The 13840-nt window shown below is 38.3% G+C and overlaps 1 protein-coding gene across 3 annotated transcripts in view; it reads left to right on the forward strand.

The window, feature by feature from the left end:
- The window catches only part of GPHN (gephyrin), a 414574-nt gene that overhangs the window by 375003 nt on the left and 25731 nt on the right, over positions 1 to 13840 (forward strand). For all 3 annotated transcript variants that reach the window (XM_006090985.3, XM_006090983.3, XM_023755821.1), the window contains one exon: positions 11473 to 11594. In XM_006090985.3, the coding sequence (XP_006091047.1) occupies positions 11473 to 11594 (122 nt within the window). The remainder of the gene's footprint in view (positions 1 to 11472; positions 11595 to 13840) is intronic.

Below are 13840 nucleotides of genomic sequence, written 5' to 3' on the forward strand. Positions count from 1 at the left end.
GTAATGCCAGATACTATATGTTGAAACTTCCCTCAAATTAGCCCTTTTATACTCTCCCCTAAACAATAAGGCAAGAAGTGTGAAAACTCTATTTCCCAGGCTGTCTTTCCAGCTGTGGTCCAGTTAGGTTTTGCCATTGGGATGCATTAACATGATATTAGAAGGTGGAAAGAAATTACCAGAGGTATAAGCTCCTTGACTCTAAGTAATACTTTCCCCCAACATCCCTAGGGATGATGGTGACTTCCCACAGTTGCTGATCTTTGGTAAACCAATACATCTGTAACCAATTCCCTGTATTAAATTCTCCTTTCTCCAACCTCCCCTCCATACCTAGAGGACTTTTGGTTTTCTTGTACGGACCTGATTGATAGAGTCTTCTATTTTATATAGGGTAATTAGGCCTCACTGATAAAGTGGAAATCAGAAAGCATTGAGGGCATATGTCATATGAAGGGAATTGTGTTCCAAACAGCAGGAACAAACAGAAAAGCCCTGAAGTAAGGTCATGTTTGAGGAACAGCAAATATGTCACTGTGGCTGAAGTATAGTAAAGTAAAAGGAGATGAGGGTGGAGAGGTAATAGAAACAATCATCTATACTAATAAAAGGGTAATATGCTAATTAGACCAGATAGACTGGACGTCCTTCCAGACGTCCTTCCGAACAAAGCCACAATGGCGGGGGCCAAGGCAGAGGCGGTTAGGGCAATCAGGCCGGCAGGCAGAGAGGTTAGGGGTGATCATGCCGGCACGGGAGAGTGGTTAGGGGTGATCAGACCTGTGGGGGAGAGCAGTTAAGGGGGATCAGGCAGGCAGAGGGGCAGGCAGAGGCAGTTAGGGGCGATCAGGCAGGCAGGTTGGTTAGGGGAGATCAGGCAGGCAGGCAGGTGAGCGGTTAGGAGCCAGCGGTCCCGGATTGCAAGAGGGATGTCCGACTGCCAGTTTAGGCCTGATCCCACAGGAGTCCCAGATTAGAAAGGGTGCAGGCCGGGCTGAGGGAACCCCCCTCCAATGCACGAATTTTGTGCACCAGGCCTCTAGTTTATTATAATAGCTCATTTTGAGGAAGGAAAACATAATGTGGAATATAACATGTCTTTTTTTAAAATATAACATGTCTTAAAATTTTAAATGTTTACTCTGGCTTCTATATGGTATGTCATATAGGAAGGAAAGGGAAAAAAGCAGGGAGACTAGTTAGCAGTATCTGCAATATTCCAGCAAGAGATTTGGACCAGAGTGGTAGCAATGGAGATGGTAAGAAGTAATCAGATCCAGGATATATTTTGAAGATAAAGCCAATAGAATTTGTTAGTAAATTCAAAACAGAATGTAAGAAAAAGTGAGAAGTCAAGATGAACTCCAAACTTTTTTACCTGAGCAGTTCTAAGGATAGTTATCATTTATTTATCCACTTGAGAAAGATTTAGGCAGTAGAAATCAGGGATTCTATTTTGGACATGTTAAATTTGAGATACTTATTAGAGATTCTAGTAGAAATATCCAGGAGGCAATAAGATATTTAGCCTAGGGCTTAGAAAAAGACAGAGCTAAAGATATACATTTGGAAGTTATCAGCATATAAACAGAAGGGGTTTTATTCCCTTTTTTTTAGATATATACTGGTACATAGTGTTTAAAATCATGAGACTAAATAAAGTCACCTAGGAAGTGAGTATAAATGGAAGGCAGGGTATGTAAGTTTTACACTTAGGAGGCAATTGTATCTTCCACCTTTTTATCAACCTTTATATTTCCCAGTTGTATTTTCTAATTTTGACTCATTTTCTAAACTTCTTTTATTTATTGATTGATTTGAGAGAGAAAAAAGGAGAAAGAGAGAAACATCGATTTGTTGTCCCACTTATTTATACATTCATTGGTTGATTCTTGTATGTGCCCTGACAAGGGATCGAACCTGCAACCTTGGTGTATGACACTCTAACCAACTGAGCTATCAAGCCAAAGCCTAATTTTGCCTCTTGATGATGTCATCTCTTTATTGATAAATACATTCTTATTCTCTTGAAACTTTAGATTGTGACCTATAGGTCTTTATTCTGGACATCAGTCAATCAGCTACCATTATCTTCAGGAAGTCAAGACTGTATGCTTGTTACCTACTTACACAAAGTAGTTAATTATTCCTTCAGTAAATGCTAGTTTTGAAGATACTGTTTCAGTTACCTTTTGCCATATTTCATAACCCATTCATTCATTCATTCATGTTCTCTCTCTCTCTCTCTCTCTCTCTCTCTCTCTCACACACACACACACACACACACACACAGAGAGAGAGAGAGAGAGAGACAGAGAGAAACAGAGAGAGAGAGAATTAAGTATATTTATCTCTACTATACCTTTGCTTTTTCTGTTCCATTTTTTTATAATTTACCTGGCCACTGCCAATAGCAGAGGCCTGTACAAACAAGTATGAACTTTAGATATATATAGTCTGTCTAAACTCTTTATGTAATACTAGAAGCCCAGTGCACAAATTCGTTCATGGGTGGGGTCCCTAGGCCTGGCCAGTGATCAGGGCCCATCAGGCCGTCTCGCCCAGTTCCAATCAGGCCGTCTCGCCCAGTTACGATCGGGTCCAGGCCGATCAGTGCCCGGCCGATCAGGGCCTGCCGACTGGGGAGAGGGATGGGAGGGAGGGATCGTGGGAGGTTTGCTGGCCGGCCAAGGGGAGGCACCAGCCAGGGGGAGGGATAGCGGGAGGTTGGCCGGCCATGGGAGGTTGGCTGTGGGAGCGCACTGACCACCAGGGGGCAGCTCCTGCATTGAGCATCTGCCCCCTGGTGGTCAGTGTGCATCATAGTGACTGGTCAACCAGTCATTCCAGTCTTTCGGTCATAACGGTCACTTAGGCTTTTATATATAGAGATAGATAGATTCTTTGGGGACTTCCACAAGCGGCTGCTGTAAAGTTAGAATCTTTAAATCTTTTTCCCCACTAATAAGAGAAGGAATATGAAGTTGAATGCCTACTATGCCCAGAACTGCTATGTGCTTTATATATAACTAAAGCAACACTATGAGATTAGTATAATTATCCAGGAAATTGACACTCAAAAACAAAGCGACTAGCCTAACATATTTTGTGTAAGTGATGTAGCTATGTTTTATATCTAAGTCTTTTGGCTATAATGACTTTTTCCCACTATGTCACAATGCTTCCCACTAAAGGTTTCTTAAATTTCATTTGTCCAACTTTTCAATGGCAATCTGAAATCTATCAGATTAGATAGTGCATTACTTTCTTCTAACTATATTATACTTCTTGTCCAGATTAAAGACCATGGCTCACTACTAACACTTCAGGCAGCTTCACTCCTTATAATCTATTCCTTTGCTTATTAAATTAATATCAAAACTGCATGGCTTCATCCTCCAACTACAGTTTTGCTCCCAAGCATAAAAACATTACTGAAAAAATTCATAAAACTTGGATTACCTGACCCACTATAAATTTTTGCCATTTAATGTCAACCTGGCACTTAAAGTTGCTCAGTAATTCTGATGTCACTGTTTGCTTATTTCCTAGCACATTCCTGCAGTGGATAGTTCATTCATACATTCTATACCCCCTTTAAACCTTACTAGCAGCCCTACTTTCTCACTCGTGGCAGATAACCTCACGGGTGACCTTTATGGAAAAAAAATGAAACTAAAAAATACTTGTCAAACTGAACTAGGTAAGGGTTCCCTCATTTTCCCTTCTCTTTACCTCATAATTTTACCAATTCCTTTAGCTATCTTTCTTTCCAACAATCTAAACACAAAAATTAGGACAAATTTAATCAGATAACCAAAAATTCCTGGGAACCTTATTTTTACAACAAACAAAATAAATATCAGCTAGCTTTGGGAGCTAAACAGAAAAGGATCAGGAAAACAAAAAACAAAACAACAGAAAAGTATTGGAGCTTAACGTAGTGCTGGACTTATTACCATAGAAAAAAAATCCCCCAACCAAAGAGGCTCAAGAGATCTCAGTGAAGTACAGTGTAACCACTATGAGACTACTGGTGGCAAGGGGTCCTCCCTAAATCTTGGTAGAACCTCAATGACTCTCAAAGTCTTAATACAAGGACAACCAAGGAAACTTGTTGATTGTACAAAACTGAATATATGAAAGTTTTTGAGCAAGGATGAGCATCACCTTGCCAGAGTCTCAGTAATGTCCCAAAAGGGGGAAGTTACAAAAGGAAACAGAATTTTCAGGACTGGAGTTGATCGTGGGTGGTTTTAAGGTAAAAGTTTATAAGTAAGGTCTAGGCAATAACTGGTCATATTTTGTAAAGTAAATGAGTTGCTAAAACAGTCTTTTCTTTGGCGCACATGAGTCCATGTGAATTACAATAGTCTCAAATTGTCCATGGTCTTATCTTGGAGAATATAGGTCCTAACACACTTGTGTTAAAACAGTTTGACTTAAGATAGTTTGAGTTATATGTCATGGTTTGGTACAGTTTTATCTGTTATACAAGTAATAGTACAGTTTTGCAAGTTGATGTTTCTGTTTTGTTTTTTTGTTCTCCGAAAGAAAGAGTTTATAGGCAAGATAACCAATTATAATGCTTTTATAGAAATTCAGGCATATTGAATGCCTGAAATTGGGGTTGGGGGTGGGCAGTATTGCCAAGAGAGTGAATAAAAACATTGAGTCAAAGAAGAGATAGATTACAATGTTCTTAATAATTCAGACCGCAAAGGGGAAAAAATGAATCAAAGGTTAAATGTTTGAAAACTGGGAAGACAGTTGGTACCATTGACAATAACAAACAGGAAATTGAAATTTAATATATAGTAGATAGGAAAGTAATAAGATATGGAGATAATGGGTTATGTATTGTTTTCCTTTTTTCATTCTAGAATGTAAAGCTCTTTTTAATTAAAGTATAGTTAACATGCAATATTGTTTCAGGTGTACAACAGTAATGTGACATTTATATACCTTATGAAGTAATCACCACAAGAAGTAACCATCTGTCACCATACAAAGTTATTGCGATATTATTGACTGTATTCCCTATGCTGCACTTATCCCATGACTTATTTGTGTTATAAGTTTGTACCTCTTAATCCCCTTCACCTTTTTGCCCATACCCCCACCTCCCAACCCTCTGGCAACTATTAGTTTGTTCTTTGTATCTATAAGTCTATTGGTTTGGTTTTGTTTGCTCATTGGTTTAGTTTTTTAAATTTCACAAATAGTGAAATGATAAATCATTTGTCTTTCCCTGATTTATTTCTCTTAGTCAATACCCTCTACGTCCATCCATGTTGTCACAAATGGCAAGATTGCATTATTTTTTATGGATGAGTAATATTCCATTGTGTGTCTGTGTGTGTATCACTTTTCCTTTATCCATTTATTTATTGATGGACACCTAGGTTGCCTCCATATCATGGCTACCTATAATAATAAAAGCGTAATATGCTAATTAGACCTGACATCCTTCTGGACATCCTTCCTTCCACACAAAGCCGCAGCGGGTGGGGGCCATGGCAGAGGGGGCGGCAGAGGCGGCGGCAGAGGCCCCTGGACGCAGCCTCAGTGGCAGGCAGGGGCCAAGGCCAAGGCCCTTACATGAATTTTGTGCATTGGGCCTCTAGTTATAAAAAATGCTGCAGTAAACATAGGGGTGCATATATCTTTCCCAATTAGTGTTTCATTTTTTGGGAGTAAGCACCCAGAAGTAGAATTGCTGGGTCCTGCTTTGTCTCATTATAGCCTTTGCTTTAAAGTCTATTTTGTCTGGTAAAGTATTGCTGCCTCAGCTTTCATTTCCATTTTCATGTAATATATTTTTCCATCCCTTTATTTTCATTCTGTATGAGTCTTTTGAACCGAAGTGAGTCTCATGTAGGCAGCATATGAAAGGGTCTTGTTTGTTTACCCATCCAGCCATCCTGTGTCTTTTGAATGGAGCACTTAGTCCATTTACATTTAAAGTAACTTTTTTTAGAAGTATAAAATGTATTTAAAATCACCCACAAAGTTCTGTATAATCAGGAATGATACAATTTGCAATAGCTTTTTTATAAAAAAAAAACTCAAGACAAAGATTTAAAATATAATTTCAATTACAGTATTCATTTAGTCTATCCTTTAGAACAATTATAAAAATGAAACTATGCTCTAAATAAATGAGACACAAGGAAAATATAATAGACAATTTCCACAACTATATTTACATGTATGTTTCAATACTAGTACATTTCAATGCCTTTTGCTACATTAACAAGAAATCATGTACAATTGCTGTGCACCAAAACTTAGCTTAATTCAATCTTTCAAGTAACATGCAATTTCAACTCACAAGTCTTCAAGTACTGCTAGTAAGTGTTCCCTTGTATGCAGAGCACTATATCTTGATCATGAATTGAAATCATCATTAAGATTATATTTTTCCCTTCTACATGAAGTGCTTTTTCTTTAAACTGCTTTCCCCATATGTTGAGATCAACAATAACAAAAAGGATATTTTAGAGTTTTAAAATCTTTTTCTTACTATTTAATTGTATAGGATATGTAAAGTAACTATTGATAGTTATGTACTTAGTGTCATTTAAATTGTTTTCACTCTAACTTTATAAGTGGTCTACTAACTTTACTATATGTTTGCCTTTACTAATGAGATTTTATTTCATATATTTTCTTTTTTTAGTTTTGGCATTTTCTTTTCCACTTAAAGAATACCCTTTAACATTTCTTGTAATGCCAGTTTAATATTAATGAACTCCTTTAGCCTTTGCTTATCTGGAAAGCCCTTGATCTCTCCTTCAACCTTGCTGGGTAGAGTATTCTTAGTTGGAGAGTTTTCCCTTTCATCATGCCACTCCCTTATGGCTTACAAAGTTTCTGTTGAAAATCAACTGATAGTCTTATGGTCATTACCTTATATGTAACTAGTTGTTTTTCTCTTGCTACTTTTAAGATTCTCTCTTTATCTTTAACTTTTAACATTTTAATTATGATGTGTCCTGGTGTGGGTATCTTTGGATTGATCTTATTTGGGACTCTCTCTGCTTCCTGGATATGGATATCTGTTTCCTTCACGAGATTAAGAAAGTTTTCAGCCATTATTTTTTCAAAAAGGGTTCCATCCCTTTCTCTATCTCTTCTCCTTCTGGGACCCCTATGATGCAAATGTGAATATACTTGATGTTGTACCAGAGGTCCCTTATGCTCTCCTTATTCTTTTAAATTATTTTTTCTTGATCTTCCAATTGGGTGATTTCCACTATCCTGTCTCCCTCATTGCTAATCCATTCTTCTGCATCTTCTGATCTGTTGATTCCCTCTAGTGTATTTTTCATTTCAATTATTATATTCTTCAGTTATGATAGGTTCTTTTTGTAATTTATGTCTTTGTTGAAGTTCTCACTTGAGTTTATTCACTTGTCTGCAGAATTTGATGAGCATCTTTATGACTATTATTTGATCTCTTTACCTAGTAGACAGCTTAGCTCTGTTTTGTTTAGGGTTTTTTTCTGGGAATTTGTCTTGTGTTGTTTTTGTTTGGAACATATCATTTTGTCTCCTCATTTTGCCTTTTTGTTTCTATGTATTAGGTAGATCAGCTATGTGTGCTGGTCTTGAAAAAGTACCCTTATTTAGAAGGTGTTCTGTGGGTTTCAGTGGTGGAATCCCCCCTTGCCAGGTGCTCAAGAAGTGTTTCCTGTATGGACTAGTGTGGTCTTCTGTTGTGGTTGGGCCACAACTGCTATGAACACACTGGCAGGCAAGGCTGGTCTCTGGCCTGGCTGGCTGTGAGGCACTGGCTGCAAGGTCCAGCCTCAGCTTATTACAGACACACTGCTGTGTGCTGGTGCTCCTGAGGCTGCCCACCAGGTGTGGCAGGTTAGAAACCACCTGGAGGGGTGCCGGCCTGGGTGGGTCCTCAGGGAAACACCAAGGTAGGGTGAACAGTGTTAGCAAGGTTAATGGAGAGTGACAGAAATGGCACCTTCCAGCATCCGACCAGGCAGAAGGAAGGAGAGTAATAAAGGGGAAAGACATGGTGCCCACCAGCACTTCGGACTCTGGAAAAAGTTCTGACAGATCCCTCTCCCTCCAGCAGATGCCCTAAAATTAGTCAATGTATTACCTTCATGTATGACCCAGGTGCTTTTCAAACTGCTGCCTCTGTGCTGGGACTTGGAAAGAGTGCAGCCTTGTTTCCCTACAACCCTTTGTCTCCCAGACCTAAGCCCTGCTGGTTTTCAAAGTCAGATGTTATACGGGCTCCTCTGCCTGATACAGGAACCCTAGGCTGGAGTTCGGACCCCTCCCTCTTCAGGGGAGACCTCTGCAGTTGTGATCTCTCTCCCACTTGTGAGTCACTGCATAGGGAGTAGGGGGTAAGGTGAGTCTCTGCCCCTTCTATCCCACTCAGTATGGCTTTTTTTTTTTTAATTCATAGTTGTAGAAAATCTATTCTACTAGTATTTAGGTCATTCTCAGAGATAACTGTTCTATATGTAGTTGTAGTTGTGGAGTCTATGAGAGAAAGTGAGCTCAGGATTTCCCTAATTCACCATCTTTAACCAAAGCCAGGAGCCTTGCTCTTAAATGCCAATTTAACTTGTCTGTGAAATGTCGTTCCTTCTGGTTGGTCCACAGTCCCTGCACCTACTTTGTATTTTTTTCTTTTGTATTAAAACTGTAATAAGTTTCAGACATCATCCAGAGATGACCAGAAGTATAAGATACCAGAAAATAATACTCAGTTTTAAAAAGGGAATATTGTGCCGAAACCGGTTTGGCTCAGTGGATAGAGCGTCGGCCTGCGGACTGAAAGGTCCCAGGTTTGATTCCGGTCAAGGGCATGTACCTGGGTTGCGGGCACATCCCCAGTAGGAGATGTGCAGGAGGCAGCTGATCGATGTTTCTCTCCCATCGATGTTTCTAACTATCTATCTCTCTCCCTTCCTCTCTGTAAAAAATCAATAAAATATATTAAAAAAATTAAAAAAAAATAAATAAGTAAAAAGGGAATATTGTGAATTTATTCTAGTATCTCAGTTTTATCATCTTCCATCCAATTCTGTATGCTTTCTTTGAAAACACTTAAAATGCACTGTAAATCCTATCCCCTCACTTAACTAGCTATTATTTCATTATGTCAATTTTAGAGACAAATAACTGATTCTCCAATAATCTCTAATTGTTCTGTTATTTCTGGAACTGTTTACAGCAAAGTAGCAGAGAGGAGTATGAATGGCAAAGAAAATACCTTAATAACAGAGGAATCTTACTTAGTTGGTAGCCAGTACCCTTTTCTGAAAAAAATTACATAGCCATAGTTTTCTTTCTGAAACAAGTTATCTGATTAATGGAGTTAAAGAGCTGCAAGCCATGACCTTTATAAAATTACTAGAGGCCCGGTGCACGAATTTGTGCACCAGTGGGGTCCCTTGGCCTGGCCTGTGGGATCAGGCCGAAACCGACTCTCCAACATTCCCCCGAGGGGTCCCAGATTGCGAGAGGGTGCAGGACGGGACGAGGGACCCCACCGGTGCACGATCAGGGCCGGGAAGGGACGCAGGAGGTTGGCCAACTGGGGAGGGACTGCAGGAGGGCTCCAGGGCTTGTCCGGCCCATCTCACTCATCCTGATTGGCCAGACCCCAGCAGCAAACTAACCTACTGGTCAGAGTATCTGCCCCCTGGTGGTCAGTACACGTCATAGTGAGCGGTTGAGTGGCCTTAGCATATCATTAGCATATTATGCTTTGATTGGTTGAACAGATGACCAGTCAACTGGACACTTAGCATATTAGGCTTTTATTATATAGGATAATAGCTTCAATAACCATGTGTTAATTAGATCAGAAAATTAATCTATATTAGCACTCAATAGCAATTTTCTTCTTTGTTTTCTTTTTCAATAGCAATTTTCCAAGCTCTATTGGTGACTTAGGATGAAAGTGGGTTGCAATGTAACCTGGCATCTGATTAAGTTAAATTAGCGCCATATCTGAATGGAAGGCTCCCAGTGACACTAAATAAGACAGAGTTTTCCTCCAGCTATTGTAAGGGCCAGTCAGTTGCAAAGCTACTACTTTTTCAACACAAAGCAAAAGGTCCAGCCACATAGTATCACTAATGAGACTGAAGAAACTAGAGGTTATTGTTTGGGAGAACTGAGATATGAAGCCCTGGGTATTGGCCATATTAACAACCTGAGCATCTAAATGTGCAGGCTTGCCGTCCGCCTCCTAAGATAATATTCCAGATTTTCTCACTTCAAATATATACTTTGTTCATTTTGTAACATTTCTAAAATCAGAGTGCATCTTAAAATTATCCATAAATTAAAGTTGTCTGTTGTGTGTGTGTATGTGAGGACCCCCTACTTTTAAGTATTTTATACTCTTAAGAAATCCAAATCCATGTTCACATTATAAACTAATTTCATCTATACAAGCATCTAGGAGTAATAATATGAGACCAATTAGGGGGGAAAGTAAGTGCTCTCTAATATATGTAATAAAGAAAATCTTGTTTATTGTATATTTATCTATATCAACTGAGTATTCATTATCTCAATTAATCCTAACAACTACTATAAATAGGTAGTTATTACTATTCAGGGTGGGCAAAAGTAGGTTTACAGTTGTGAGTACATAAGAAAGTTTATTCTTGTATTATTATTTATTAATTACTGTATTATTTATTTATATTATAACTGTAAACCTACTTTCACCTGCCCCAAAATATTATAAGTGAGAAAATTAAGGCATAATATGTTTGGGCAACTTGAATTTGAACCTTATCTGAATACCAACCTCTTTCTGCTATTCCAATACTGCCTCATTGGAAAATAGACTAAGCGTCTTATAATTTTCTTATAGGCATATAATAGCAGATATTAAATTTCTAAAGGTGATTCAAAGTCATGGAATTGTGAGTATGTGTTGTTAAGTATTACTTATTTAAGTTTGCTAATAAAGAGACAAGGCATCTGTCTCCTCCTTCAAATAAGTTTAACTTCTCAGGTATTGATTCCACTTCAGAAAAGAGATTTAAAAAAAACTTGAAAGAAAAGATAAATGATCATTCTCTTCAGACTTGAGAATATCATGTCACAGAGTCTCTACCTCAAACAAATTGGAAAATAATATTGGGAGTTAAAATCAAAGTTGTTTTATTTAGTTTGCCTCAGTAAGCAACCACTGGGAAGGCCAGCATCTCCAGAGCACTATTGTCAAATTGTAGCCAAAGCTGGTGCAATATTGTTTAGTCACCATTTAAATTTCTGCAGGACCATTTTTTTATCCTCCTATACTTTCAATATTTATTCAAAGATCCTTTGAGCATATATTTTCTATATGCCAAATACTGTTGTAGGTGCTAGATATACTAAACTCTGTTTACTAGATCTATTTTTCCATTAACAATAGGCAACATTATCCTAAGAGAATAATTTGTGGTGGTTTTTTTGGCCTTGTAGCTGCTAAATCCTGAAGATGACCTCTTACCAGGAAAGATTCGAGACAGCAATCGTTCAACCCTCTTAGCCACGATTCAGGAACATGGTTACCCCACAATCAACTTGGGAATTGTGGGAGACAAGTAAGTATTGGATTTTATTTCTAAGTTGTTATACAAATATAAATTTTAGGAGTATAACTATGTGGGGTTGTTGCGAAAACAACAGAAATTAAATACCATAATTTTCACGTATTTCATTCTTCAGAAGCCCAAGAATTATGGAAGTATCTATGTCCATTGGGGACAGACATTTTCCTGAAATGCCTATTACAACAGGAGAAATATTTTGCTGTCCTATGGGTTTATTAAATTTACAGGGATCTTTTTTGATAGTGTTGTCTTTATCCTAGTGGAAGTAATGGTGATAGTGTTTTATTCCTATTCATACTTTTACTTGTTTCAAGAAAGACAGGGAAGACATAGCATAAGTGAGAAGAGTAAGAGAGAATGTCAAAATTAGCACTAACTGATTTTTTGAAGTTTAAGTACAGTTGTTTTCTAGGGCCTCTGTATTTATTTTGGCATCCTTATGTAACCTGAGTTTCTCCAGATTTCACCAACTTGAAAATTCAGAGGGAGGCATGCTGACTATAATTGTCCATCTCTAACAGCATATTTACTAAATTAATGCAGCCCTCTACTAAATTCCCCAAGTAATCCAGTGACTCTCCAGCTGTATCTTACACATGACCTAAAGCAAGCCTGCTTTCTGAGCATCCCACTACCATGCAACACTGCTACTCAGCCATCTTTCACCAGGCACTATTTCCCGTTCACCAAAGGTGTGCCTGCTTTTAGTAATTCTGAAATATCAGCCTTGTGGAGACAAGCTAGGAGCTGAACCTGAGTGGTGGATACCAGTATGTTTCTGTCACCCATAATCATCCTTCTCTCTCATTACCACCTGGTCACTGAGTAAAGCTCATTATACCGTGATCCTTCATCCCTTAAGATGAGTGCTTTCTCAGAAATCAAATGTGCTTTTAGAAAGGCTCTACCCTACCATTTCATAAGTTAATGCTCTCACACCTGTAAACCCCACCTTAGGCTTAAACTGGACACAACACATCAAAACTTAGACACAGGATCTTGCCAGTAACCTGAGAAGTAGTAGCTTTTATGTCATCTGACCTTTTAAAGTTCTCTTCTTTCTTCCTGATTTTATTTCTTTTTCTGAGAACATTTTTTGTAGAGGCTGTTAGACATATTTCAAACATCATTCTTTTTAGATTCTTTACCACTTGTGTTTGCCTGGATGTTTAGTTCTAGAGAAGCCTATAGCTAAGTGGCCAGCCCCCATGGAACCCCTGGTGAAGCCAGTGTCACAGGTTACCTAATATCACCCTGATCCAGGCTCCCTAGCCCTGGGGAAGTAGGAAGAAAGGGGGATGAAAGGCGGGTAGTTGTTTGCATTTGAACCTGACCAGTAACCTGTCCTTCCATGAAAACTTCAAGCACCTGAAAATCCTGATACAGATACAGCTTTTAAAAAGACAAAAATTCACTTCTGAGAAAAGATAGTACAACTCCAAGAGTTGCAAAAACACAGAGCAGACCTGAAACTGTATAGAACAAACCTACCAGGTTGTTTAGGTTTTGTTTCCTACCTATCACTGGCTCTGGCCCTGCCTCCAAGTGCTTTAATGAGCTCTAAGAAATAAGGTAAAAGGAGCTTTTTTTTTTGTCATTTTAACCTTAATCTGTTCTGAACTATAATTTTGTCCATTTTATTTTCTTATGTTGGTACTTTTGTATACAAATAAATGTTACTTGCCTGGCCGGAGTGCTCAGTGATTGGGTGCCGATCCAGGCACCAGGAGGTCGTCAGTTTGATTCCGGTCAGGGCACATGCCAGGGTTGTGGGCTCAGTCCCTGGTAGTGGGTATGCAGAAGGCAGCCAATGGATGTTTTGCTCTCACATTGATGTTTCTCTCTCTAAAAATCAATTTTTTAAAAAATCTTTTTAAAAAAGAAAGGAAATTAACACCTAATTCCATTACACAGTATTACCCTTCTTTCATTCTTTAATTCTATGCATGTATACTATTTATGTGTGTATGCATGTGCAAGAAATCAAAGAAATCATATTCTTATTTTAACCTTCCTTTTCTTACTCAATATATTATAAACATCTGTTCATATCATTACATAGTTCTCTGCTATATCATTTTTTATTTATTTTTGCTATATCATTTTAATGCCTACATGTTATTCTCTAGTATAAAGTACAATAATATTTATTTATATCCCTTGTTGCCATACATTAGGTTGTTTTTAATCTTTCTCAATTGTAAATAAATGACTAACATCCTTATTACTAAATCTTG

This window comes from Myotis lucifugus, unplaced genomic scaffold (genome assembly GCF_000147115.1).
Source record: "Myotis lucifugus unplaced genomic scaffold, Myoluc2.0 scaffold_85, whole genome shotgun sequence".
In the NCBI taxonomy this organism is placed as follows: Eukaryota; Metazoa; Chordata; class Mammalia; order Chiroptera; family Vespertilionidae; genus Myotis; species Myotis lucifugus.